Source organism: Hetaerina americana, unplaced genomic scaffold, assembly GCF_022747635.1.
Source record: "Hetaerina americana unplaced genomic scaffold, ioHetAmer1.1.p SCAF_51, whole genome shotgun sequence".
NCBI lineage: Eukaryota > Metazoa > Arthropoda > Insecta > Odonata > Calopterygidae > Hetaerina > Hetaerina americana.
In genome coordinates, this window is record NW_027287107.1 from 1,172,756 (window position 1) to 1,197,591 (window position 24,836).

The 24,836-nt window shown below is 33.3% G+C and overlaps 1 protein-coding gene across 1 annotated transcript in view; it reads left to right on the forward strand.

The window, feature by feature from the left end:
- The window catches only part of LOC139694627 (patched domain-containing protein 3-like), a 278,330-nt gene extending 253,777 nt beyond the window's left edge, over positions 1–24,553 (forward strand). The window contains exons 5-18 of the mRNA XM_071593110.1: positions 1,436–1,553; positions 5,175–5,281; positions 5,694–5,814; positions 5,901–6,059; positions 6,484–6,621; positions 12,311–12,556; positions 12,640–12,817; positions 12,913–13,044; positions 16,515–16,645; positions 18,233–18,394; positions 18,674–18,944; positions 19,076–19,197; positions 19,440–19,608; positions 19,686–24,553. Coding sequence (XP_071449211.1) covers positions 1,436–1,553; positions 5,175–5,281; positions 5,694–5,814; positions 5,901–6,059; positions 6,484–6,621; positions 12,311–12,556; positions 12,640–12,817; positions 12,913–13,044; positions 16,515–16,645; positions 18,233–18,394; positions 18,674–18,944; positions 19,076–19,197; positions 19,440–19,608; positions 19,686–19,867 — 2,236 coding nt within the window. The 3' untranslated portion in view covers positions 19,868–24,553. The remainder of the gene's footprint in view (positions 1–1,435; positions 1,554–5,174; positions 5,282–5,693; positions 5,815–5,900; positions 6,060–6,483; positions 6,622–12,310; positions 12,557–12,639; positions 12,818–12,912; positions 13,045–16,514; positions 16,646–18,232; positions 18,395–18,673; positions 18,945–19,075; positions 19,198–19,439; positions 19,609–19,685) is intronic.
- Positions 24,554–24,836: the final 283 nt, after the last annotated feature.

Sequence of the window (24,836 nt, forward strand, 5' to 3'; positions counted from 1 at the left end):
GGCATTTTGCAGAAGTAATATGAGATTCAAATGACTGATTCATATTTCAGAATACATTTGGCAATAAAATTTCAACGATTTATATCGAGACTTAAGAAAATGATCTTTTAGTGTTGGGTACTAAATCAATAACCTTTTCTAATTAACCAAGTTAAGGTAAAAGTAAAATTCTTGTAAAATAAACCTAAAAATATTCCTTAAAACTCGGGTATCTTGGAAGTATTAGAGTATTACCCTTTGTGCTTTTCAACCTTGATACCTTTAGAATATTCAGAATTTAATTTTGAAAAGCCCTTGGCTCGAAAAATGAAAACTGATTACAGAATATATTACCTTCCTAAAATGAGAAATATTTTAAATTTTATATCCTACTTATATAATCTAATCAAGTTGTAGATGACCAAAAAATACATCAACATGCATTTATTCAAAATATGAAGGGAAGTTTTTAAATCAGATAATATTGGGTGTAAAATGATACTCAAGACTTGGTTGGAGAGTTGGTGACAAGAGTTGGTGGCAGAGAGCTAGGCTGTTTGAGTGTCAGTCAACACCCAAGTAAAAAAGGTCAAAATAGCGAAGGAAATTTACTTATGAAAGCAAATGAGAATGATTAGTTATACATTCACTCATCTACAAGCGACTAATTTACTGTAATGCACGTTGAGCTTAAGTCTTTATTTAGTGTTTTAATTCTACTGCTAAAAGCAATAAAAGTTTAGGCTCTTTTTGAAAAATGAATTTCCTCCTCTCTTCATGTAAGCTAAAGGAATATCAGAGAAATTCAGACATTGCTTCACTGCACAGTCCATATAGTCCATAAGACCAAAGTAAATTTTAAGGAAGTCGGCTTTACTAGTGAAACATTGTTTTTACATTACTGTATTTACCTTTTTAATATTACCATCATTTATTATTATAATTTTAACCTCATAATAAAAAATGGAACTTTTAATTGGTATTGGATTTTGGCTTTTGGTTCTCAGGGTTTTTTTGATATTGTTCTCTTCAATTTTAAAACATGGGGCAAAATCCATTAACATGCTTATGTTTGCAAGATGTGTTATCATGTTAAATGTGATGATTTCTTTGCAAAAATTCATTAAATTTCATTTAATAATGCTGATGATTGCATATCATATTTTAATTGAATCTGAAATGATTTAAATTCACCTCAAACTATTTTGTTTACATTGCATATTTTTTTGCTTTTGGTGCCCATTTACTATTCAGTTAAAATGATACCCTGAAAGATTTTAGTTGATAGATAATTAGTTAAATGGAAGCCAAAAATGAAGCTAAACATCAGGAGAAACTAAAATTTTTCACTAAGCACTAAACTTAATGATATGGTTTCATATGTATTAGTGAATATTGCATAGATATGTCTTATTATTCACTCCTAAAGAATGTAAATGCATTAATCAATTTACAGCTATAATCTCAACGTCTTGCAAGACATTGGCCCACTTTTATCGGGGATGGAATGGAACTCAAATGGTACTATTGTCACAAGTGCAAAGGCTACGCTTATGAACTGGATGCTAAGCAAGGTACTGGTGGTGGTTGACACTATAAGAAGCATGCAATAATCATTTACATATAAATTGGCTCTGTGACTGTCCTTTCTTCTCTCTGAAGTGATACTGTTGGTCCTGCAAATAGATCTGACCAGGGTTATTACCTTTTACTGTTGTATTCACTATCAAATTATTTAGCAAGTAATTATTTGCTCAAATCCTTAAGCTTGAAACTGGTAGTGTAAAATCTGACCTTGATTTTAGTAGTGTAACATTTTCTCCTTCAGTTGGTTATTCAATATTATTTTCTAAGAAAAATCATCATTTTAAGACAAAATAATAGGTCTATGATCTCAATTGATGCCCCATAAAATGAAAGCAAACTTCTGGTATCCTCTTCATGTATATTTTCCTCTCTTTCCTTACTTTTCTTGTCTGTCCCTATGGCATATGTTTGTGCTGAAATGCATTTATTTGTTGAGTGTCAGTTTTTGCAAAAGTTTGGATGCATGTGATTCATGGGTTATGCCCATAATGCATGCAAGTTTATTTTTAAGGAGGAAGATAATGTATATTAATGTAAATAATACCCTGAAATGTGGTAGTGCAATAAGTGCTATGGAGGTGACCAAGGGCATGATGGAATACACAATTTTATCAGATTGGTGCCATTTTGAGTAACAGCCATCATGGCTACAAGGTCCTGTATTCAGAAATCATAAATACATAATGAAATACACAAAATGCCTTAGTGTGTTTCAATGAAAGTAAATGTTACATTAAATCTCATGTACAAAAGCATATGCATTCAACAAAAACAAGTTATAAAGCAAGTCACCTTTATACCCTTTGGCAATCATCAGGACCAACCCTATCTAAATCATCAACAATATGAAAGAGAACAAAAAGGCAATGCCTTTTTATAGAAATCTACCCTCCTGCCAAAAATCCTCCATAGCGATACTCCTGTTGTATTTAGCGTGATTGCTCAAACTCTCAAAGAGCTATGGACAACAATTATTTTCAAAGCAAATCTGAAAGAATTATTTATTCTTGAAGCATTTAATTCAGTCTAAGATTTCTTGGAGAGAAAAATATTTCATCTTAATTTTGTATCAGCGATATAGGTAATTTAAAGTATAATGTCAATGTATGTAATTTGTGAATTTCCTTCATGCTTGTGTTTTATGGCTGATGATCACTCATGATCATGTAAGTTTGTGGTGCCCAATCTATTTGTATGCTCTCATTAATTTGTACTCTTTATTTAATATTGAGCTTCTGTTGAATTGCACATCATATGGTGAGGAAAAGTATAAATTCAAATTACATTTCCTTTTATAAATGTGAAGAAATATTTCTTAGGCATTAATTTTTGATGATTCTTGCTCAGTGCAATAAGCATTTATAAATTAAATAATTAAATTGGCAAACTCAAAATGTAGCTGAAGTAAATGTTTTCCATCATTTAAAAGAAACTCGTCTTGTCTGGCCTTATGGGGATCCTCTTTTTAATTTTATTAGCCCATTGAAAGTGTTGACAACATCAGTCTTTCTAATGAACATTAGGTGGTAGCCCTGGTCATGATGCTATCGCAGATGATAATTGGTGTGTGATTTTAATGATGATACTTTCACTTGGTAGTGTGTTTGCAGAATGGTTTTGCATGCTGATTTATATTCACCATTGAGGCAAATGTAATACCTGTGTAAATTATTTGTTTAAAGATGTCATTTAATTACCATTAACCTGGGTGCATGCTAATGAAGGTTTAATTAATGATGGATGTACCTCTTGTTTAGTTATGTTTTGTATCATGTCTTGCTAAAATGTTAGTGTCTGTAATAAATTAATGGTGTGTGTCACATACTTTTTAGCATATGAATCTGAGTGTGCACTTCAGTGATGTATGAGCAAGTAAAGGAAAAACTTTTCATCAATATTAGAGGCAAAGTTATGGTTTGGTTAGAGAATGCATGATGGCCTATGTTCCTTAGCTATTTCTGTGTTATTTACTCTACTCAGTAGCTGCATACTATTATTGCATAAATCAACCTGCGTCTTGGTCAATGTATGCTCTTTAGCTCAGGAGTATGAAATTAGTGTCCCTCACATCATTTTATTCTAGGTAAACAAGTCTCTCAACAGCTATGGAACCACCAACCCAGGGTGCACTGGCATTGCTGTGGATTTTGTTCTTTTTTGCATAGACCTGAAAGATATCTCTTCTTCTTCGGATCCCTAACTGGCATTTAGGTCAAATCTCTGAGGCATGTACAATGTTTATTGTGTCAATGGTTGCCAGATTTTGTTTAAAAGCCATTTCTATGTGTGGAGGTTCATATGGTGCTGGTCTTACCCAGGTCCATTTGTCAATTTCTCTCACCTAGTTCAACCTTTTTGATCCACATTTTCCTTGGAGCTGCTCTTTGGGATTTCTACTGAGTGAGTCCATTTAATCTGAGAAGTTTGTACAGTAACCTCTTATCATTCAATCTGCAAATGTGGCTGAAACAATGTAAATCAGTAAAGGCAAAAATGCAATTGTAATTAACCTATTTGGACATTGCTTTACATTTCTTTAACATGTTTTTGAAGGGGGCTGGAAAAATATGTGGGTAATGTTCATGAAGCATAAATACTCACAATGAAAAGATATTTTTGAGTGGTCAAATGGCTGCACCAGCTGCAATTAATACAATATTTCCCTCTTATAAAGGAAGGGCTAATTTTCTATTGTAAAAACATAGATAATTCATAGTAGCTCACTGTAGCAGTATGTGACAGGTAGCAGTATTGGTCAAAGAATATTCCCTTTACCTTATAATTTCAGTAGCTTAATGAGTCTTTGGGAACTATTTGGAAGGTTCAGGTTCAAATAAATGTGACACCATCATCCAATATGTGCAATTGTTCAGGTAGCAGATCTTCCTGGGAAACTTAATGTGGCACAAGGAAATTACCTTACTCCCCCAACTATGAAGAATGAATTTAACTTGCCAATGGGCTAGGTAAAAAGGGAGCTACATCCCCACCAATCCAAGCAACATTCAGGTTGAAATCAGAAATATACTGAAAACCATAGTACTCAATTAATTCTATGGTTTTTAGTACATATCTGGTGGAACAAATTGATCAATCTGGATATTGTTCATGTAAGGGGGTCTTCATCCCTGTTAAAATAACAATCTGATCCACATGAGTCCTCAAAAGAAAAGTTGGGGAAGGTAAGAGGTGTGGTGCTAGGGTTTGTGTAAAAAAGGTGATTATTTGCAATTTTCACTGCTGTGGATTTGCATGTATGTGGCCTTTGCTCTTTTGTGCTCACAGAGTGTAACCACATCCATCATCTGATAAGTATAGGTATAAAATAATGTGAGTCTGACTGGTATGCATATCATTAACTCCAAACTAATATCACTCTGCATATCTATATGAATACTAAAATGGTGCTCTTTTGATGGCAGTCTTAGAATACATTTGGCAAAGTAATGACTCACAATAGTTGTCTAATAGAAGGTGTCCAGTATCTAAGATTTGAAGTAACTTCAAAATACAGTGATGTGCAGTTATCTACTTACCTACTCTGTTAAAGAAAGCCTTCATGGGGCAAAATGTTTCTATGATGTAACATTTATTAATATTTTTTTCAGTCTCATGAAAAATCTCCAGACTGGGAGCTAGAGTTCATCGAGCAGACTTTGAACTCAAACAGAACATTGCCCGAAGGAATGAAAATATATGCTCTGGCTGAAAGGAGGTAATTTCCCTCTCTGACAGATATATGTAATCAATTACTTATTGAGTTTTTAAATCTCCCTAAAAGAAAAGAGAGAAAGGTGTAAAAACTATTTCCTCTCCCTAACAATGAATACCGAGATCTATCCCAATAAATCACTCTTATGATTCCATCCCATTCTTATTCTTACAAAATAGAGCTTCTTGTGTTGGCAGAAGTGGGGTATGCATCAGATGCAGATGATGTAATTAGTACTAATATCATCGTAGTAGATTTCCATATCTAAAATTTGCTCAAACCATATAGAACTTAATTGTATTGCTTTATATTAGAAAATTTTATCTTTTTGCTGTTACAGAAAGTGCCGATATGATAACGGTATTTAAAATGTGTGAGTGAATTCTTATAAAAATTTGAATTTTCAAATTTACAGCTACAAGGACCTTCTTCATATGGTCTTAGAAACAAACATGACAGTCCTATTTGCTGGGTTTTCCCTAATCATCTGCTATGTTATATTTATGCTTGGAAGATGCAATATGATTGGACAACGTGTAAGTCTTTAAGTTAATTTATGCATATACATTCAATAAAAAATAGCCGCGGTAGATGGTTATTAAAAATTACTCATTTTACTTAGGTGTATCTGTCCCTGTTTGGAGTATCAGTTGTTGGCCAGTCCATCTTTGCATCTTATGGACTTTGCTTCTACATGAATTTCTTTTATGGACCAATTCATCCTATTTTACCTTTTCTTCTGCTTGGGATTGGCGTGGATGACATGTTTGTGATTGTTCAGGTGAGTAAATATACTTATTTCAAGTATGTTCACAAAGGACATATGTTGTTCCTTGCATGAAATCACATCCAGCTCCATGGCATAGGTACCCCAGTTGAATTTATAAGCTGCTGACAGGGATACCCTGTATATCCTGAGTAAATATATTTGTGGAATTGCTTAATTCAGTGATTGAAAGCTTTTGAGAGGGGAATATGTTCCTGAAATTTTCGAGTAAAATTTCAATTCATTTCAGCTATATGTTTTGGTGAACAATATTATTGGTTTTTCAATTGGAGGAAAAAGGATTTTTTAGGATTGTTTGCTATTAAGTAGATGTCATTTAGATGTTCACATGAAAAGCAGGGCTTAATTCCAGCCACTGCCAATGACAATTGGTAAGCATTGTTTTGACATATGCATTCCATGTTTTTATGAATAATAGGCATTGGACAACCTTTCTGCTGCAGAAAAGAAATTGGATGTCCCGGAAAAGGTTGGATGTGCTTTGATGCGTGCTGGAGCATCAATTACTGTTACATCTGTTACTGACATAGCAGCATTTGCCATTGGAACAACTACTGTAAGTATCAACATTTAATGGAGCATTGCTATCAATCTATTGTCACTCCTTTAATGAATCTTAAGTTTTAAAATAATATTCAGATCTTCCTAAACAATATATTTTTCACCCTTATGTGAAATTGTCATAAAATTTTTGTCCTTAAAAACTGTATTGTTTGTTTATCTGTTTGCTTAAAAGATATTTTCTGATGCTCTCCTTCTCAGTTTTCACTAGTGTACTATAATTTCCACAGCTCTTCTATTTCATCATAAAGGTTTGATTGTTTAATATGTTATAATTCAAGTACATATATAATACAGCAGCAAATTGTTTAAGAGCATAAAAAACATAACTAGGTGATGAGCCAGAGATAGAATGAAACTCCAAAATCCAGCAAACCTAAGCAAAAAGGTTCTAGTTTTCAAAATATTAGGTTTCTCAAAATGGCAAACTATATTTTTAAGTATCATACTGCAATATTGAGAAGTTTGCAAGGAAGACAGATGTGTTAAGTAACATACATTGGAAACATTCTATTGCAAAAGAAGGAACACTTGCAATGAGTACCGGAATAAAGTCTCCATGCTATAATGTTCCGCCTCCCCAAAACATCTGCAAGACTCAGTAAAAAAGTTATCTTCTGATGCGTTCAAATACATTCATGACTAGATTATATAAACTTTTACATCATATATTTTACATGGGATATATCCCATTGAGTGAGTAGTGAGTGTGTTTTTCTCTCAGCTGCTTTGAGTTTCTTGGAGGAGATATAGTGTGAGCAAATTGTACAAGAGGTGTAGATGGTGTGCAATAACCCCCCAAAGTTTACAGGAAATATGGTGTGAGTGTGAAAGAAGTGAATAATAGTGTGAAAGTGTATCTGGGAACACATAAAATTGTGAGGTGTGCATAAAATTTGCTAATAGACTTCACATAAATGTACAAGAGGAATGAAAGAAGTGTAAAAAGTGTGAGGAAAATGCGCTGAGTGCAAGAAATGGCCATGAATCTATAAAAAGAAAATGGAGGGTGAACTAGTACAATGAAAGTGTGAGATGGTGTGCATAAAGTGTGGTGAAAGTGTTAAAATTGGAGGTGGTTTTTACAGAAATTAAATATATCACTAATCAAACTATTCATTGAAATTTAAGTGATGCTGGATGATAGAGTAGCATAATTTCTCATCAAAATTTTTTGTTCATGTCAAGATAGTGGACAAAACTTTGAATTCATAAAGATCAGGATATTCTACCCCAATTAGGTAGAATAGACAGCAAATATTTGGAACACATTGGCGGAGTTGATTGTATATATGAACAACATAGATGGTAGGTCAGAGCATAGGTCAACTCATGGGGAATATAAAGTAAATTGTCAAGATTGTAATGCTTGACCATTCACTTCTACATCAGTGTGGAATCAAAAATATTTATATGCATTTTGAGAAAATCCATGGCCAGTAGGTTAGTCAGTTAAAATTAATTCAAATCAAAAAAGAAAAACTGGTTAGAAAAGTAATAAAACTGAAGTGGTATTTGATCTGTACTTGTCCAAAACCATATGCTTACTTACTTACCTTCATACTTACCTTTAGATGTAATTATTGTGTCATTCAAAATAAACATAATCAGTCTATCCTTGTATTCAACCCCAGAAGCCTCAAAAATAAGGCAGCAAACATTGATCATATAATCCAGAGTTATTGTAATAGGCACAGAAATTTGGTCATCTGATGATATAAATAACCTCAAAATTTTCCCAGTGGATTTCACAATTTACCAACATGATGCATGGTTTGTATAAAAAGTATCCTGGAAAAGATTCAGTAAAATAGATTTATTTTAGATATTGCTACAATGCTTTAAAATTTTTCAAAGTACATTCTTTGAGTGTGGACACACTTTTACCAGTGGCTTTGCCACGACTCAAAGGCAATGGTTGGTGGATACCGGCAGGTCCTTAAGGGTACACGTGTAAGCATCTTTGACGGCACAATGGGTCGGTCCCATGATCGTGTCCTTTGAGGGAGGATTTTACTTTTGGGAATAGGAAATAGTCTGCTGGTGCCAATTCGGGACTGTATGGGGGTTGGGGAATCACTGCCCGCTGTTACAGGTCTTTACAAGCAGACACTCCACTCTGCTCTTTGTTGTCCATCAAGACCTTCAGGACAAATTTAGTAGAGATCTTTTGCATCAGCAAATATTAAGTGATAATGGTGTGCACTGTTATATTATCAGTGCCAATATGATCTGCGATTATGTGCATACATAACCAACTGTCTGATTTCAGCACTTCACGCACATGTCAGGAAAAAATTTTTACCGATACTTTTTGTAGAAACCCTGTAGATTTGAAGGACCCGGAGATAGTGTTTTTGTGCAGTGAAAAGTATTTTCAACCTTAGACCATGCAGGTTTGACAATAATATGAGTAAATGAGGATCAAGGGCACAATGAAGATAAGGGCAATGATCATGGGCTAGGATTTTGACATTCATTTGGTTTGGCCTTCATGGTTGATGTATTGAATACTTCTTGTTAGGCAATTTTTACATTCCACAGAATCCTTTTTCCTTGAATACATGGAGACATAGAAAAATAATATCACATGTCTTGTAGTGTAGTTCTCCACCTATGAAAGATAATTGAGGAGAAGGAATAGCCATTTTTGTAATGTGTGTATGAACTATAACTCAAGGGCATTAATAATGCATCACATTTCCGTACTTAGGGGTTGGAGAACCAAATGATGAATTTAATCAAGGATAAATGTGTAGTTGCAGATTTAAATTGGAGATTTGAGAGAAATAAAAATCAGGATTTGTATGATGGTACTGGTTGTAAAAAAAATGTTACTCCTTTTGGGTTATTATCAGAGTGATTGCAGTTTAGCATATATGGTTTGCCTCTAGAAAATCATCTAAGAAAAATGTGTGGCCTATTTACATCACATTCAATGAACTACCGCCAAAGTTGTGCTCTATGAACATGATCCTTGAAGGTTATGTACCATTAAAGGATCCTAATAAACTATGTTTCTCAACTCCTTTGCCAAAGAATCAAGCAGGATGTCAACTGATGGTATGCCTTCGAATCTAAATGGGAGTGGTAAAGTTCCATGAATAGAAATGTCATTCCCTTGTGCACATGTGTTGACTCCGTGGCAAGATGTTAAAGCAGAAATATGATTCGATTCAATTGTTATTATGGCAGCACTTTTTGCTATCAAAGAGCCAAACACACAGGGAAAGATATGAGGTGTACAATGACCATTATTCTGGAAGAAAAACTTGTGTGAATTCTGTGGGATGCAGCCAAATGGAGTTAACCTTGATTAAAAGAAAATGGTTGAAAGAGGTGTAAAGGTGTGTTCTCCATCACATCTCCTTAAATATTTTGAACTTTCCTCTGGTATGGCTCAAATATATGCATTCTGTTTTGTTGGGTAATATTGAGTAATATGAAGATTACTTCTCTGGTACTGTTAATTTGCATGGCAAAGATTATTCTGTTGGCTCAGAGGACTAAATTGCTGTAACAGATGCTCAGCTGAAACTTACTCATCGGCCATTCACAATGGCAAGGACAACACAAGATATTTGAGAAAGGAATCTATGGAATGCATCTGAGTAGAAATGTTGGCTAATATTTTACAGTATTGAGTTTTTGAAAGAAACTAATACCTAAAAAGTGCATAGATCATCTGTGACAGTGCAAGTTTTCTGATTTCTTGCTTGAATGTTTGATTTATCTCATGAGGTTGTAAAACAATATTTCATCTGATTTAATATAATACTGGCCAGCTAATCCAATTTACTGATTTAATGCTAACGTAATTTTCTTTATTTACTTTTGCGAACCTAGAAGAGAAATTAGATGTTTATTGTAGTGGGTATTTAGTGTGATCAATTAAATTGTGGAAGAGTTTAATGAGTGTTTATAAGTGATCAAAGTTTACATAATGAGTTAACCAGGTGTGCATTTAAAAACATGTGCTAGTAATATGTAGCAAGAATCAACTGAGAATGCATTGCAAAACCATGCCAAATTTTTTAAACATTTTTGTAGTTAGGCATATGACCTAAATCTAATTGTGCCAGTGGAGTGATATTGTCAATTTCTGAAACCCCATGGGTTCTAGAGTTGAATAGTTTTTCTGAAAGAAGCATGATAATTGTGTTCAAAATGGATCAACAAGATGTGAATGTAAAAATGTGCACATATATGTAAAATGGGTCAATGGACCATGCAGTGCTGAATAGGTGGACAAAGTGTGCAAGAAGAGTGATTTTAAGCGTGCAAGGATGCAATGATTTGAACATTTGATACGACTGAAAATATGTGCATAAGGTTTTGCTAGAATTGTGAAAAGATTGTACAGATAGTGTGTATGCCTCGTCTGCACATTTCTCATACACTAGTGTGCACACTTTATTTTCACCAGGTTAGGAGATCTTGCTCCAAGGACAATTATTAGCAGATTTGTCTTTTTATTACCCTGTTCTTTTGCAGCTTCCACTGAAATGCTATTTATGCATTGCGTCATGTAGTCATGGGAGAATGAATCAAGGGATAGGAGATGGTACAATTCAGCAATATTATTCCCTGTTTGCTAGCTTGATTCATTCCCAGACTGCCATTCTGAAAAAAGTGCTGCCATTTGTGGTCTACTAGTAAGGCAACCAACATGAGGGGCCATTTTTGGGCCATGGGGCTCAAGGTGAACAGGGGGCTTTGACATCAGAGAGAACATTCATTATATTCGTCAAACTGATATTGCCTCAACGGGCCTACCTCTGCCTCTGGAAGTTAACCTATCTACCTTATGTTCTTTTCAATATCCCAGTATTTATGAATATTTTTTCTTGAACCCATCAAACCCTGCATTTACTAACAATTCCTGATGTCATACAAGTCATGTCTGAATATTTATAATCTAGCAAGGAGCACATTGATGCACAATGAAAATAACTATGCAACCTGCAAACAGTAAGTAATGCCTGCAGTTCTACAGAAGTGCTGAAGCCCTAGAGCCTTCCACTTCCACCTTACCAACCAATCCCCACCACAACTGCCATGATGAGTGCAATGAGTCAGAAGAAATCTTCAGGAATGAGGGCAGTAAACAAAAGTTATCCTATTCTCGGTGTATTGAATGTTTTCTAGGTATCCTAAGTTTTGTGCAGAATTCTTGTCCCAGGACCATGCCATAACTTAAACCAAGTACAACATAATAATAATATTTCAACCAAGTCATGCTACCAGATATGTAATATCATATTGCTTTGGCTAGACACTGTTCAAAGAATATTAAGAGTGATATTTCTAACCTGGTATAATTAAAATAAGGAAATCTAACTATTGGTATCAATTTTTTTATAATCTTTGTAAAAATTTCTAAGTCAAATATATGAAATCATATATGTGTATGTATTACCTGACAAAATTATGTATTAACATATATTTTATTCATTCCATAAAATGAAACTGCATATTTGATGCCATGTTATGGTTGTTGTAAAATAATTTACAGACCAAATTTTTGAAATATTTTTTTAAATGTGTATTATGCATGGAAAATTACTCTAAATTATCCATTTATGTGTATCAATTTTTCAGGTATGCATGCAAATGTGTACACATTAAGTGTTTACTCATATATCAAGCAGTTATGAATAGTTTTTCCACATTTACCATTGCAGGTTATGCCTTCTTTAAGGTCTTTTTGTGTTTTTGCTGCCTCTGGGATCTTTTTTCTCTATGTATTTGAGCTGACATTCTTTGTTAGTTGTGTTTGCATTGATGAGTACAGAATGAAAGCCAAGAGGGATGGATGTGTGTTTAGAAAGCATAACAACTGGACTCCAAATACATGCAGTCAAAGGAACATACAAAAACTGATCTTTGAAAAATATGTTGGTCCTTTTGTGCTAAGTTTTCCAATAAAGGTAGAGTATGAGATATTCAAATGTTGAACTATTGTTCGTTTTTCATCATGTGACAAGACTTAACATCATAGCTTTTATTTCAGATTATAATTCTCTCAGTGACTTTGCTGATTTTGGCATTCAACGCATGGGGTGTGTTCCAAGTTGAGCAGAAATTTGACCCTATTTGGTATTTGAACCCCGATTCATATCCGATGCACTACTCAAATATACTCAAACAATATTTCCCCAAGTATGGCAAACGAGCCGGAATATATATAGGTAATCAGAAGCATGGAATTTGATAGAGTACCTACCTCATTTTTCTCGGAATTCTTAAAATGTTATGAAAACTTTCAATTATCTTTGCATTTCAGGAGAGATTGATTATTTTGCCGAGAAGGATAATCTGAATGAGCTAATGAACCAAATTGAAGAAAACCCATATGTTAACCGAGAAACAGTCGACTTTTGGTGGAAATCATATCAAGCATGGCTAGACAGACTTGGTATGTAATAAATCTTCTTTTTAAATTTGCTTACAGTTTAATGGATGTTATATGAAAAGATCTGATGCAATTTGCATAACTTCAAAGTCAAAATGTTATCCACTGCAAGCGTATGATTAAAATAGAGAGGGTTGCATTTGTATAAACTCTTGTAGCTACCTCTCCTGTAAAACTATATGTAAATTAAAATAATGATTTCATATACTAGCTTTTACAATTGTTAGCATCCAAAGAGTTTTAAGTATTCAGAGTTGAGATTTGGAGTGAGATATACGCACAAAATTGAAATATCAGATTAATATTTCAGTGTAAAATTTTATGCTTCAATAAAATACAATGATAGTACTTTCACATTCTCCTTCAGTATGCACCTAATCATTCCTATTCATTGTAATATATTTAAAGTAAATTTTACTTGCACGTGTGCTCAAATGAAGTATTCACCCGTTCTGAAAAAGTGAACAGATTTTCACACATCCTCCTATTATTCAAAAAGTCATCTAAAATGAAAGATTTGGCCTCAAAGCTGAGTGGAAAATGTTGGGCCTTGTATAAAACAATTGATTATAAAACTTTAGATCATAAATTCAAGTAATCTAGTAGTAGTACCTGTATTCAGAAGATGAGGTTCATACTACACTTCAACGATGCACCTCCAGTTCGTTATTTTTTAATCTCCTCGGAATCATTGTGTCTGCCAAAACTTCACAGATAACCACCTTTAACTACCAGGTTGATATCTTGTTTTATTGACTAGTTATGGTCATTTATCTGAAGGGATGTTTGTGGAATGCAAAAAATTGGATCCATGGAAATGAGCTCTTTGAAGCAGTTTTTTTCCGTAAAATTCTGCATGAAACCCTTTGCAGAAATTTTTAGTTGATTACCTAGGCTTATGCTGAGGATGCTATGAAACATACCACATGTTATGAGTGGTTTACTAGGTTCAAAAAGGGGCGGCAATCAGTGGAAGACGACTAGCATTCAGCAAGATTACAATGTCGACTGATGACCCCCACATCAAGAAAGTGAATGATCTCTTTTGTGCAAATCGAAGTCTGACTCACGAGGAACTTACAGAAGATGTGGCATCTTGATTAGTTTGTGCTATGTAATCCTGACTGAAAAATTGAGGATACATAGAGTCACCACCAAATTTGTGCCTTGCCCAATGACATCAGACCGGAAACAACATTGAGTTCAAGTCTGGCAACAACTGTTTGATTGAGCTGAAGGTGATGGAACCTTCTTGTCCAGGATCATAACTGGTAATGAGTAATGGGTTTATGGATATTACATTGAAAAAAGTGCAATCTTCAAAATGGATTGTTGAAACATCCTTCCTCCCCAAAAAAGTTTGACAAGTTGGTTCTCATGTCAAGGTTATTTTGGTTTTTTTATGCAAAGGGAGGTGTGCATCATAAATACCTACCTCAAGGCCAGACAGTTAACATGGAGTACTACCAGGGGGTTATGAAATGCCTAAGAGAGAGAATTAGGTGAAAATAGCTTGAACTTTGGAGGAGTGGGGAGTTGTTTTTTCACCATGACAATGCACCGGTTCATTTGTTTTGCTGAACTTGATTGTGTGCAAACTAAATTTGTGCAGTTTTAGCCAAAAACAAGGCCACTGTGCTTTCTCACCCACCCTGCTCTTCAGACCTGGCACTGCATAACTTTTTCCTGTTCCCTGAACTAAAAACCTCTTTTAAATAAAAAATATTTACCACCGTTTGATGGAGTAGCTTATGAGCATTCTGGATGAAGCATTCCAGGACTGCTTCAAAAAGTGGAACTTCTTGAACCAACCTCATATTGTCTCAGTCTTGAATATATCATAATAATGAGACAGAAATTTCTTCAATAGAATGACATCATTTGAATCCGCTTATTTATGTATTGCCACATAAACAATTTGGAAATCATTCATCGTTAACAAAACAGTGCAAAGAATTATTTTTCTTTATCATGTACCATTAAACAATTTCCCTTGGTTTGAAATTTGATTTTTGAATTTTGAACCTTTTATAGTGGCTGCTCTCAGCCTTTTTGCTTTAAACAAAACAAATGGTAAAATATCTGGTTATCGAGGGAGGAAAACTTGCTTCACATCCTTCAGCTATGAGTTAACATTGTTGTATTCTTTCCAGAAATCAATAGATTAGAGGCCCATGCTTCAAACTCTTATTGACATGATGTTATTTGAGCTGTCTTCTGTTTCAGTTGAAATTGACTTCACAAAGTTGATGCCCCACTCCCAGGATGAATTTAACGATCAAATATGTCCACAGATATGAATATTTACTGTAATTGTGTAAAAGTATGTTGTAGCCAACATTCACCACGGAGCAAATGAAATTTTATTGAGTAAAAAAATCAAGCACTCTTTTGTAAAACAATAGAATATTCATGATTTGGCTCTCAGCTGCTTTCGTTGATTCTATCAATTCCATTTTAATTGAATAATTGTCCTGGGAACTAACTCGCCAATGAAAGAATTATTATGAGAAATGCCTATATTATTGTCATTACTTTCCAAGAAGTTTTCAGGGTTAACTGTTATATTTTACTATACTATCTTTAAATTTACAGTCAGTGGACTAACATTTTTCTACAGTCAGAGAAGTGAAAATGGTCAACTATTATAAATGCCCAGCAGTATCATTGTTGATATCTTCAAAATTTCCTCACTTCTCTCTACCATTAGGGTAGAATATTAGAAAATAGAAAATTAGGTGGCTATTCAGAAATGGATTGATTTTCTGGCATACTTTTGCTATTGCCTATCACTGTCCTTGTGCATATATACCTTGATACTTATTGAACAACATACAAGTGTAAAATTCCAAACAGGGATGAATCAGAAATCCAATGGTTCACAATTAGAATTCTGATTTGTAATATTTTAATAGTTTATTAATAATGATCCCTTCTAATGGCAATTATATCAAACTTTGAAAAGAATCACTGAGAAGTGTAAATCCTTCATTTATATACTGATATTTTATCATACCGCCAGTAATGATGCCATAAGGTATTGGCTATCACAGATATCAGTAGAGACATCTTAATGTGTCAAGTTAAGCAAAAAGAAATAACAATTTTATTCATCATATATATTGTTCAACATTATTTTTCTCTCAAGGAAATTCATAACTTATACAACCTACTTCTTCTCTGTGATAATAATGATAGTGTGCTGTTTTTGTATAAAATTAGGTAGGTACATAGTTTATTGTGAAGCCTTTATTTAAGTTGCCTCATTTAACATAGTATCAAATTAAATAATTATTTAATATTTATGGCCCTACAAAATGGTACTTAAAATATGGATGGATACATTATAAGGTTTGTATAAGTCAAATTGAGGATGGCACAAATATAATGTTGACATATTGTAGAGGCCATTTTTAGTTTTATATGGATCATATTTGATTACATTCTAATAAAATATTGTCTTTGCTCTTTAGGTTACATACCCGAGCATTATGAAGAATTTAAAGGCTACCTTGTTGAATTCCTATTCATGACCCCAGAGGGACAACCATATATTAAAGACATCAAGTTTAGTAACTTTCCCCTTGGAGATTACAACATCACTGTAAGTTTATTTAGATATTATTTTATGTTTATTCACTGTGATAAGTAATAAATAGAATTGAGATTAAATTACTTTGCTGTAATGTGATAGTGTTTATTTATTGCCTTAGTGGGGTCATACTACATTATTATGGTACAATATGTGTGAAGTAGTATCCTAAGCTAAGATTTGAAGACTCATATTTAATATTTTTAGATTTGTATTACTAAGCATGAGAGTACTTTTTACAAGTAAAGGAATGTTACAAATTCAGTCATTTCCTATTGTTATCAGTGGAGATGAAATTAAAAATTGTAATGGTAAAAATTTTACTCAATGTAAGCTTGAAGGTTAAATTTGTTCAATTATAGTTAATGCTAAAGATATACCACTGCTCTTTTTTACTGGTCTTGCATTTTAGAAAATAAGCATTCCCAAAATTTATCAATATGCATTCAACAATGTGCATGAAAACTATTGAGAGCCTCACTTGAAATGTGCTTGAATTTTAAAATAAAAATAAAATTACTATATGTACTGTCTCTTAAACCGGTTAATCAATTTTTTAAAAATTGTTTTATTCCCAATTTCAACTAGTTTTTTATTTTCAATGGACAGCAACACTAAGCCACTCATTCTTTTCTGCCCTTGCATTGCTCTCTAAAATGTATTGATTCATTTGAGAGTTTGAAATGAGCATTTGACCAATGCATTTTTACTGGAAATGGCTCAAACAATTAACACCAGCTTGTCACTTTTTAAAGGACCTATGAAGCTGGTTACTTTTCATATATGATGTAAGTTCATGAAGTTCCCTCCTGGAGAACTAGCTGCCTGGGTTAGTCCGGTGGGTAATATGCTGGCCTGCTAACCCAAAGGTAGTGGGCTAGGTAGTCTTGCCTTGGGCATGATTGTTGTGTCAGCTCTGGTGGCTCAACTTCCTGGAGACCTGATCACAACCTAAGGGTTTAACCCAACACAAGGGGCACACAGGCTATCAGAGGCATCCAGAGAGGAAAAAATCTAATTTATCCAATAAAAATATGTTAATTCCTTCCTCAAGTGAACAAAATTAAATGCATTCATGTTGAATTCTTTCAAAATTTCTAGCAGAGACTTTAGGGACATTTGTATGAAGGAATCATATTTTGCAATCGAGCATAGTTCTCAATGAGGACTTTTTGAACAAATATAATTAAGAATAGTTGAGAAAAAAAGAATTTAAGGTTCTTCTAAGTTCCTCATGGTATTGAATATAATTTAATGAGTTTCTATTAAGGATATCATAATTTAGATGGCTCTATGCACCACATGATCATCATGAATGAGTCAATGATAAAATGGCTAAAATAAATTTAAATTAATTTGGTGCATACTATACAAAATCCTATGCTTTGAAATTCAATGATATATCATTCATTAACTCGTCACACTACCCAATTATTTTATTATTATATTTATCCAGTATTATGTAATCACCCAATTAACTCAATTAAATTTTCATTTTGATAAAACTACAAAGCTTTATCAGAATTGCTTTCATTGATGCAAAAGCCATATATGAGACACCATTTCATAAATTTCAAGCTATATTTTTTTTACTTGCAGGCATCTCAAATAATTATCCAGCATATCCACATGAACACAACAGCTGAACAAGTGAAAGCTATGCAATCCATTCGTGACCTCATAAAATCTATAAATTTTACCACTGGACCTTCTCGAATTGTTGCATATTCCCCAGAATATGTTTCTTGGACAGCAAATCAGGTAAATGAGCTAAATTTCTAAAAATTTTCATGAAGGATTAAATGCAAGGATGCACACAAACATGAGCCTCTCATTAATACTCACTCATTATATATATATATATATATATATATATATATATATATATATATATAGTTAATATGTGTGTGTGTGTATATATATATATATATATATATATATATATATATATATATATATATATATATATATATATATATATATGAATGAGAGGCTCATGATGGTGTATTTCATTTTGCTGAGACAAAAAATTCTTTTCAGGTCATTGGAGAGGAGCTCTTGAGGAATCTGGGACTGACCATAATGACTGTAGCTCTGGTAACAGTTTTGCTGATCCAAAATTTCAAGAGTGCCATTTGGGTGATCAGTTGTGTTTGCTTCACGTTGGTGAACCTAGTTGGCTCCATGTACATCTTTGGACTCACCATTGAGATCTCAACCTCTATTGTCATACTCCTATGTGTTGGACTTGCAGTTGATTATTCTGCGCACATTGGGCATACTTTTACAAGGCTATCTGGCACCCGCGATGGTAACTCTAAATTAAATGAATATATCCCATTTTTAATCCACTGTTATCAGTAACCTGGGCAAAAATAAATATTTTCCTTAAGTAAAAGTTTTATTGTGATGCAAAAATTATTTCTCCATTCTTTTTTGTAGAAAGGGCATTGGCAACATTGGTTCAGGTGGGACCTGCTGTATTCAATGGTGGCATGAGTACTTTTCTGGCATTTGTGCTGCTTGGCCGGAGTGACTCTTATATTTTTACAACATTTTTTAAGGTAATTCACTTTGCATTAGATGAAAACATGTTAAAGGCTCATTTAATCCCCCGAATGTTCGGGCTCTTTGGCAATTTATTTTGATCAGTTAGAGTGTAACTGATTATTCTATATAATGCTGCAATATATAATACTTTTTATCTTTCAAAATGGAATTTAACAATGTCTCATTGATTTTTTAAAAACTGTAATAACTTTTTATCCCAAAAAAGGTTTTCTTGACTGATGATGTTCTCGAACAGTTATTTTTCAGTGTGGTTTTGTATGGATTATTCCATGGTTTACTGTTTCTCCCTGTGATATTAAGCTGGCTTGGGCCAAATGCTCCGGAAAACCTAGAAAGTGAGATATATTCAGTTCCTACTGAAAGGGGTAATGGATTTTTGCAACCAGACGCAGAGAACAAAGATGGTGAGTTGTATAAATTAGCAAGTCAAATCAATCAACTATAAAACTTACTCATAAAGACTTCCTTTGATTATTTATAGATATGGAATTGCATGATGTTGCCCCAATTTCCCATGTTGGAGGTGATGTTGTTCACGAGATCCATCCTATAATCTCTTTGAACAAGAAGGAACAACGGAAAAAGATAAAAATTGGAAAAAAGAACAAGCCAGTTGCAAAGAAAGGATCCTCAACTAATTCCAAAAGAGGATGGGTGCTTTAAGTTTTATTTTTATAAGATTGGTTTATACTTTACTGTATTTATGAGCAAAGTCATGTTATTTGCTTGTAAATTTGAATTCAAGATTAAGTGCTGAAACATTTATTTCACTTACTGTTATGTTAATGCTAACGTGTTGTTTTAATTTAAACCAGAAAGAAAGATAGGAGGTTGAAAATGCACATCAGGAATGAGCATTCAAGTTTTAAGTGATTGCATTTTAAAAATAAGTTTTAACATTACTGACAAGGTATTGAATGTTGTTTTTTCGATTTTGTTGCTGGTACTGCTTGGAAAATGATTTTGAAGTAAGTTAGCATTGTAATTTTTGAGTGAAATGTAAATGTAACTAAAATATTTGTCAAAAGAAGGCATTCCTGTAAAAAAATGCATGTCTGAGGCATATGCAGCATATTATGAAAGAGTAATCTCCATTGATAGATATTTACATGCTTAGTAAACAAACCAAAGCAACAAGTGTAAGTTACTTGAAATATAATGAAATGAATTTTTTACATGCTGCACCCAACTTACTTACCTCAATGATTGAGAAGCTAGTTTTTGAAATACATCAAATTTTAATGGATTTGTCAGATCACTGAATTAGTTTGAAGTTTTCTTACAAATTTTGGATTAAAACTCCCATCACTTCCAATGCATGCAGTATTTGACAATAACAGGAGCATTCAAATCGCAGTCTGCCATGGAAACTAAACAGTGAGGGGGAATATCATAATATTTCACAAACTTTGATTCATTAAGTTAGATAAAAGTGGGTTATTCTTCATTAAATATTTGTCAATGCTATTATTTATTACTCAACAATGCAAGGAAACTGATTTGCTGCTTTATTGTAATATCATTTACTTAAACTGCATGAATTGTAATGAACTGCTGACCAAGTATTTTGAAATTGGATTTATTTTGTGATTTTCAAAGCTAAATTTCATTTTAAGATAGTCCTTTTAAAAATACCCACAAAGTATCAATTGTCTAAGATATATCATACATCCCTAAGATGCACATGGAATTAACTTCCATTGGCATCTCAAATACATCTAGTTTCTGGTGGTCAGAGCCCATGCACCAGAAAACTTCTTTGATTCAAAGTTGTTATGTGATTGCATTTCAAAATGTAGGATTATCAGGATGCCAAGAGATAATTTTTCTCTAATCAGTATTTTCAGTGCACTGCTTCTGTGGTGAATTTTTTTGATTCCAACTCTTCCATTAAGTGTTATTATTCCTTTACTCTTAGGTCTCTCAATTGTATTAATTACTTGACAGAGTGATCTCAGTAATGTTTCTGAGACATTCCATGATGTCTCAGAGGTATTTCAAACAGTCTCTCTTAAACTATGTCATTATAGGTCATAGTGGCATTTTAAATGTTTTACCGCATGACTCTTGAGTTGTGAGATATTTGATATTGCTATTAGACTCTTATGTGCTATGTGGGTAGTTTTATCTATCTAGAGGTGTACTGCACATTTACATTTTGGAGTTTATCAAATTAAGTTTGAATTTGGAATAGTTTTGGAAACACGCTTCTCATGTGGGGGCATTTGAGTGTAGAGTATCACATTGCAGTTTTGGATACATATAGTTGGGTGAAATGTATCAGTATGTGAGGAGAATTTATAACGGCTGCATCCCATACATATTGGGTGGTATGGTTCACCGCGAGCATATAGCCATAAGTTTAAATCAATTCCTCAATAATATGCAAATGTATTCTTAGCATCAGTATAGTGTATCCTGATGTTGACTAGTCATAAGAAATACTCAGGCCATTACCTAGATAATGTGTGAGTCCACAAAACATTTTCTGCTAATGGAGCCAATTTTTTTCACACATGAAACACTGACTGTATCTGGAATTCTTTTAGAGCTGCTAGCTTTAAAAGTTCCTGTTTTGTAGCGATGAGTTTTCAGAATATGAAACTGATCTCAATCAAGAGTCAGCAATGTATGGCATTTGTGCCATGAATTTGTGAGAGAAAATTTTTTCCATGGTGTCCTAATATGCCAGGAATGACTTTTTGCGAGTCTTGTATTGTGTATGACCGCTACAAAAATACAAGACCATTATGCAGCATTTGAAATCTCATTCAGTGCCATAGAGGTTTTGAGATAAAAGTGCTGATAACTATTTAACTTGAGACCAAATCCCCCTTTTCATGGGGATAGCCCACTAATTTTCTGCAATAGTCCAGGTAATTTCCAGAGTGTCCAATTATTTCCTGAAAAAAATTTAAAAGGTTCCAGTCATCATTCAGCAAGTCATTTTCTACGTGTTTTCTATCAAAGTTATTTTGAAGAATATTATGACATTGTATGAGGGAATTGGAAGTATGATATACTTTTCCATTTCCGTTCTATTTTATTTTACATATTCATATTTCACCTTTGTTACCCCAATTATGAGGTAGAAGAGATAAAGAAAAGCCATTTTCTTGTCAACTGTAAATGACTACTACATTAAGTCAGTAGCTACTCTTATCTTAGGTGTTTGTATTTTAATCACCAGTCATGATGTTTAAATGTCATAGATGGTATATTGTATGTATTGTATATACACATTTTCCATTTAAAATGTTCGTAGCAATTGTTTTTAGTTTTGCTGATATAGTTGAGCTCAAATTGATAGAGAATTAGACAGCACTGATAGAGAAATCTCATGGGGTATATTGGAAACTTGATGGCACAGGGATCAGGGTGTGATTGCTGTTAGAGTGATGAGGTAGCAAATGTGAGATATAAACCCCCATCCCAATGCTAGTAATACACATTTGACATTGGAAGTTAATAATGAAGGCTGCTGATGCTCACAGCAGTAATTCCTGGCAAGTCATACCTTAAATGATAACTCTCCTCATCATGCTTCACCCTGATTCCAAGTGTGGGTTGAACAGAATTAGCCATGATGTTGTTTTGATTGTATTCTATTTGGACTGAGATTCAGTGTTCTCACAGTGTTTCTTCTCAACCAAAGAGAGTATGCTGAAATTCCAATTCATTGTAGGATCAATTTTTGTTAGTGTAGTGAACTGGTACACCACTCTTTTTAAATGTTCTCTTTTCCTCTCCACTACCAACTAAGAAAGGTGAATGCACTTTTGAATGTTTTGCCATTATGATAGCTTTTACTTAAGTAATATATAAGCATAAATGATGTTGTGCTTAAGTAAGTGGCATTAATCTACGTTAGCTCACACTTAGAAATATGCAAGTAAAAGTATGTGTCAATGAATTAATCCTGTAATAGATTTAATCCTTTAATAGAATAAATGTTGTGAGAGGGAGGTCCATATATTGTGCATTACATACATGCACTTGTAGTTTAGAAAATAGTAGCCATTACATAACCCTATGGTTTAATGTAATTTGGCTTGTTTCCTTTAGAACTATCTCCATTGTACTGCTGTTTAGTTTTGTTTTTATATATTTACTGTTACTCAGAGAAAAAATCCTAAAAAATATTTATTCTTTAGGTAGGTATTCTTTGAAGAACTCTTAGTAGGGAAAATTATTGTTTTTTTTATAATTTAACATTTAGTTCCCTGAAGAATCTACTGTTTTCATTGTTTTAAAATGATTGACTAGTCTTAATAGGTCTCTCAAGAATATTTACGTTTATTGAGATATTCAGGGAAATGTAGACACCTGTTTCCAAAAATCACTAAAGTAGTTAGCATATAGTCATGAAGGGCATATAATAGTGAGATAAATAAAAGTCTGGTGTCAATTTGTGTGTATGTAGCCTATTGTGATTATAACACGGATAGCGGTCATGAAGTCTACAGTATATCAGTCGATGTTGGTGTTAAACTCAGTGTTAGAAAAATAGTGATTGAATTATCTATATTTATAAATGTGTTTTGAGGTGTCTGTAGTTTTGTTGCTATTTAGAAGACACTTAGTGTTTGTGTGGTCCCATTGGAATTTCTCCACCTACTTTTTTCTCTTTTGACATTCCTTTAACATGATCTTTATCCATGTTTTTGTTTGAATACAAAGGAAAAAATGTTTAGTTTTAAATAATAGATATCAGTTAATGCAAATAATGGTGACTTATTTGCAACCATTTTCAAGTATACTGCAGTAGTGTAGGTTCCCCTGGTTTTCAGCCAGCTCAAGTAAAATTTTTACATTTCGGCAATTTAAAGAGTAAAACTAATGTATACAAGTGGAGCTTCAGAATAGAGGAAATTGAAACAACCATGAATTAATTTTATGATAAACTCCATGGAATTTTGCTTGAATAATTTCTCTTATGTGACGAATTTATTTTATATTATCAGGGAAACCTGTATTTTAAATATTGGAGACTACTTACAGCCTGTGGCACCAGTATAAAAGTCCAATTGTGATGTGATAAACTCTTATTGGTAGTTCTTGGTAGACAAGTGTATGCGTCTCAGCTTTAATTAATGCATATCAGTGTTCTCTTTGGAAATACAAGTTAACTTAAATGGATAATATAATATCATATCTTTATATTTTAGAGACAAATTTAAAATGTGAAAGTTTGGATTAATTCAGAAGATCAATATACTTTTAGGAATGTGTATGCTTGTTCCTTTATTTCAATTCACTATTATATGCTTAAGATGAATGTTCAAACCTCTATCAATTAACTGCTTTAAGGACAATGATTGCTGTTCCAAAGTCTGAATTGTGTAAATTATTCATCAAGATTGCCACTCTATAAATACCTATCGGTGGGTAATTTATCATATAATCATCTCAGAATAGAATGTTTAATTTTCAATCTTATCAATTAACTGCTTTAAGAACAACTATTGCTGTTCAAAAGTCTGATTCGGGTAAATTATTCATTGAAAAGCCACATTAAAAATATCAGTGTGTTATTAATCAAATGCATCATTGGGTCGGTGTTCGAGTGAATATTAGGCTGCATTATTTATGGTGGCAGACTGAATGAAGCTTTAGTAAATGCCTTTCCCAG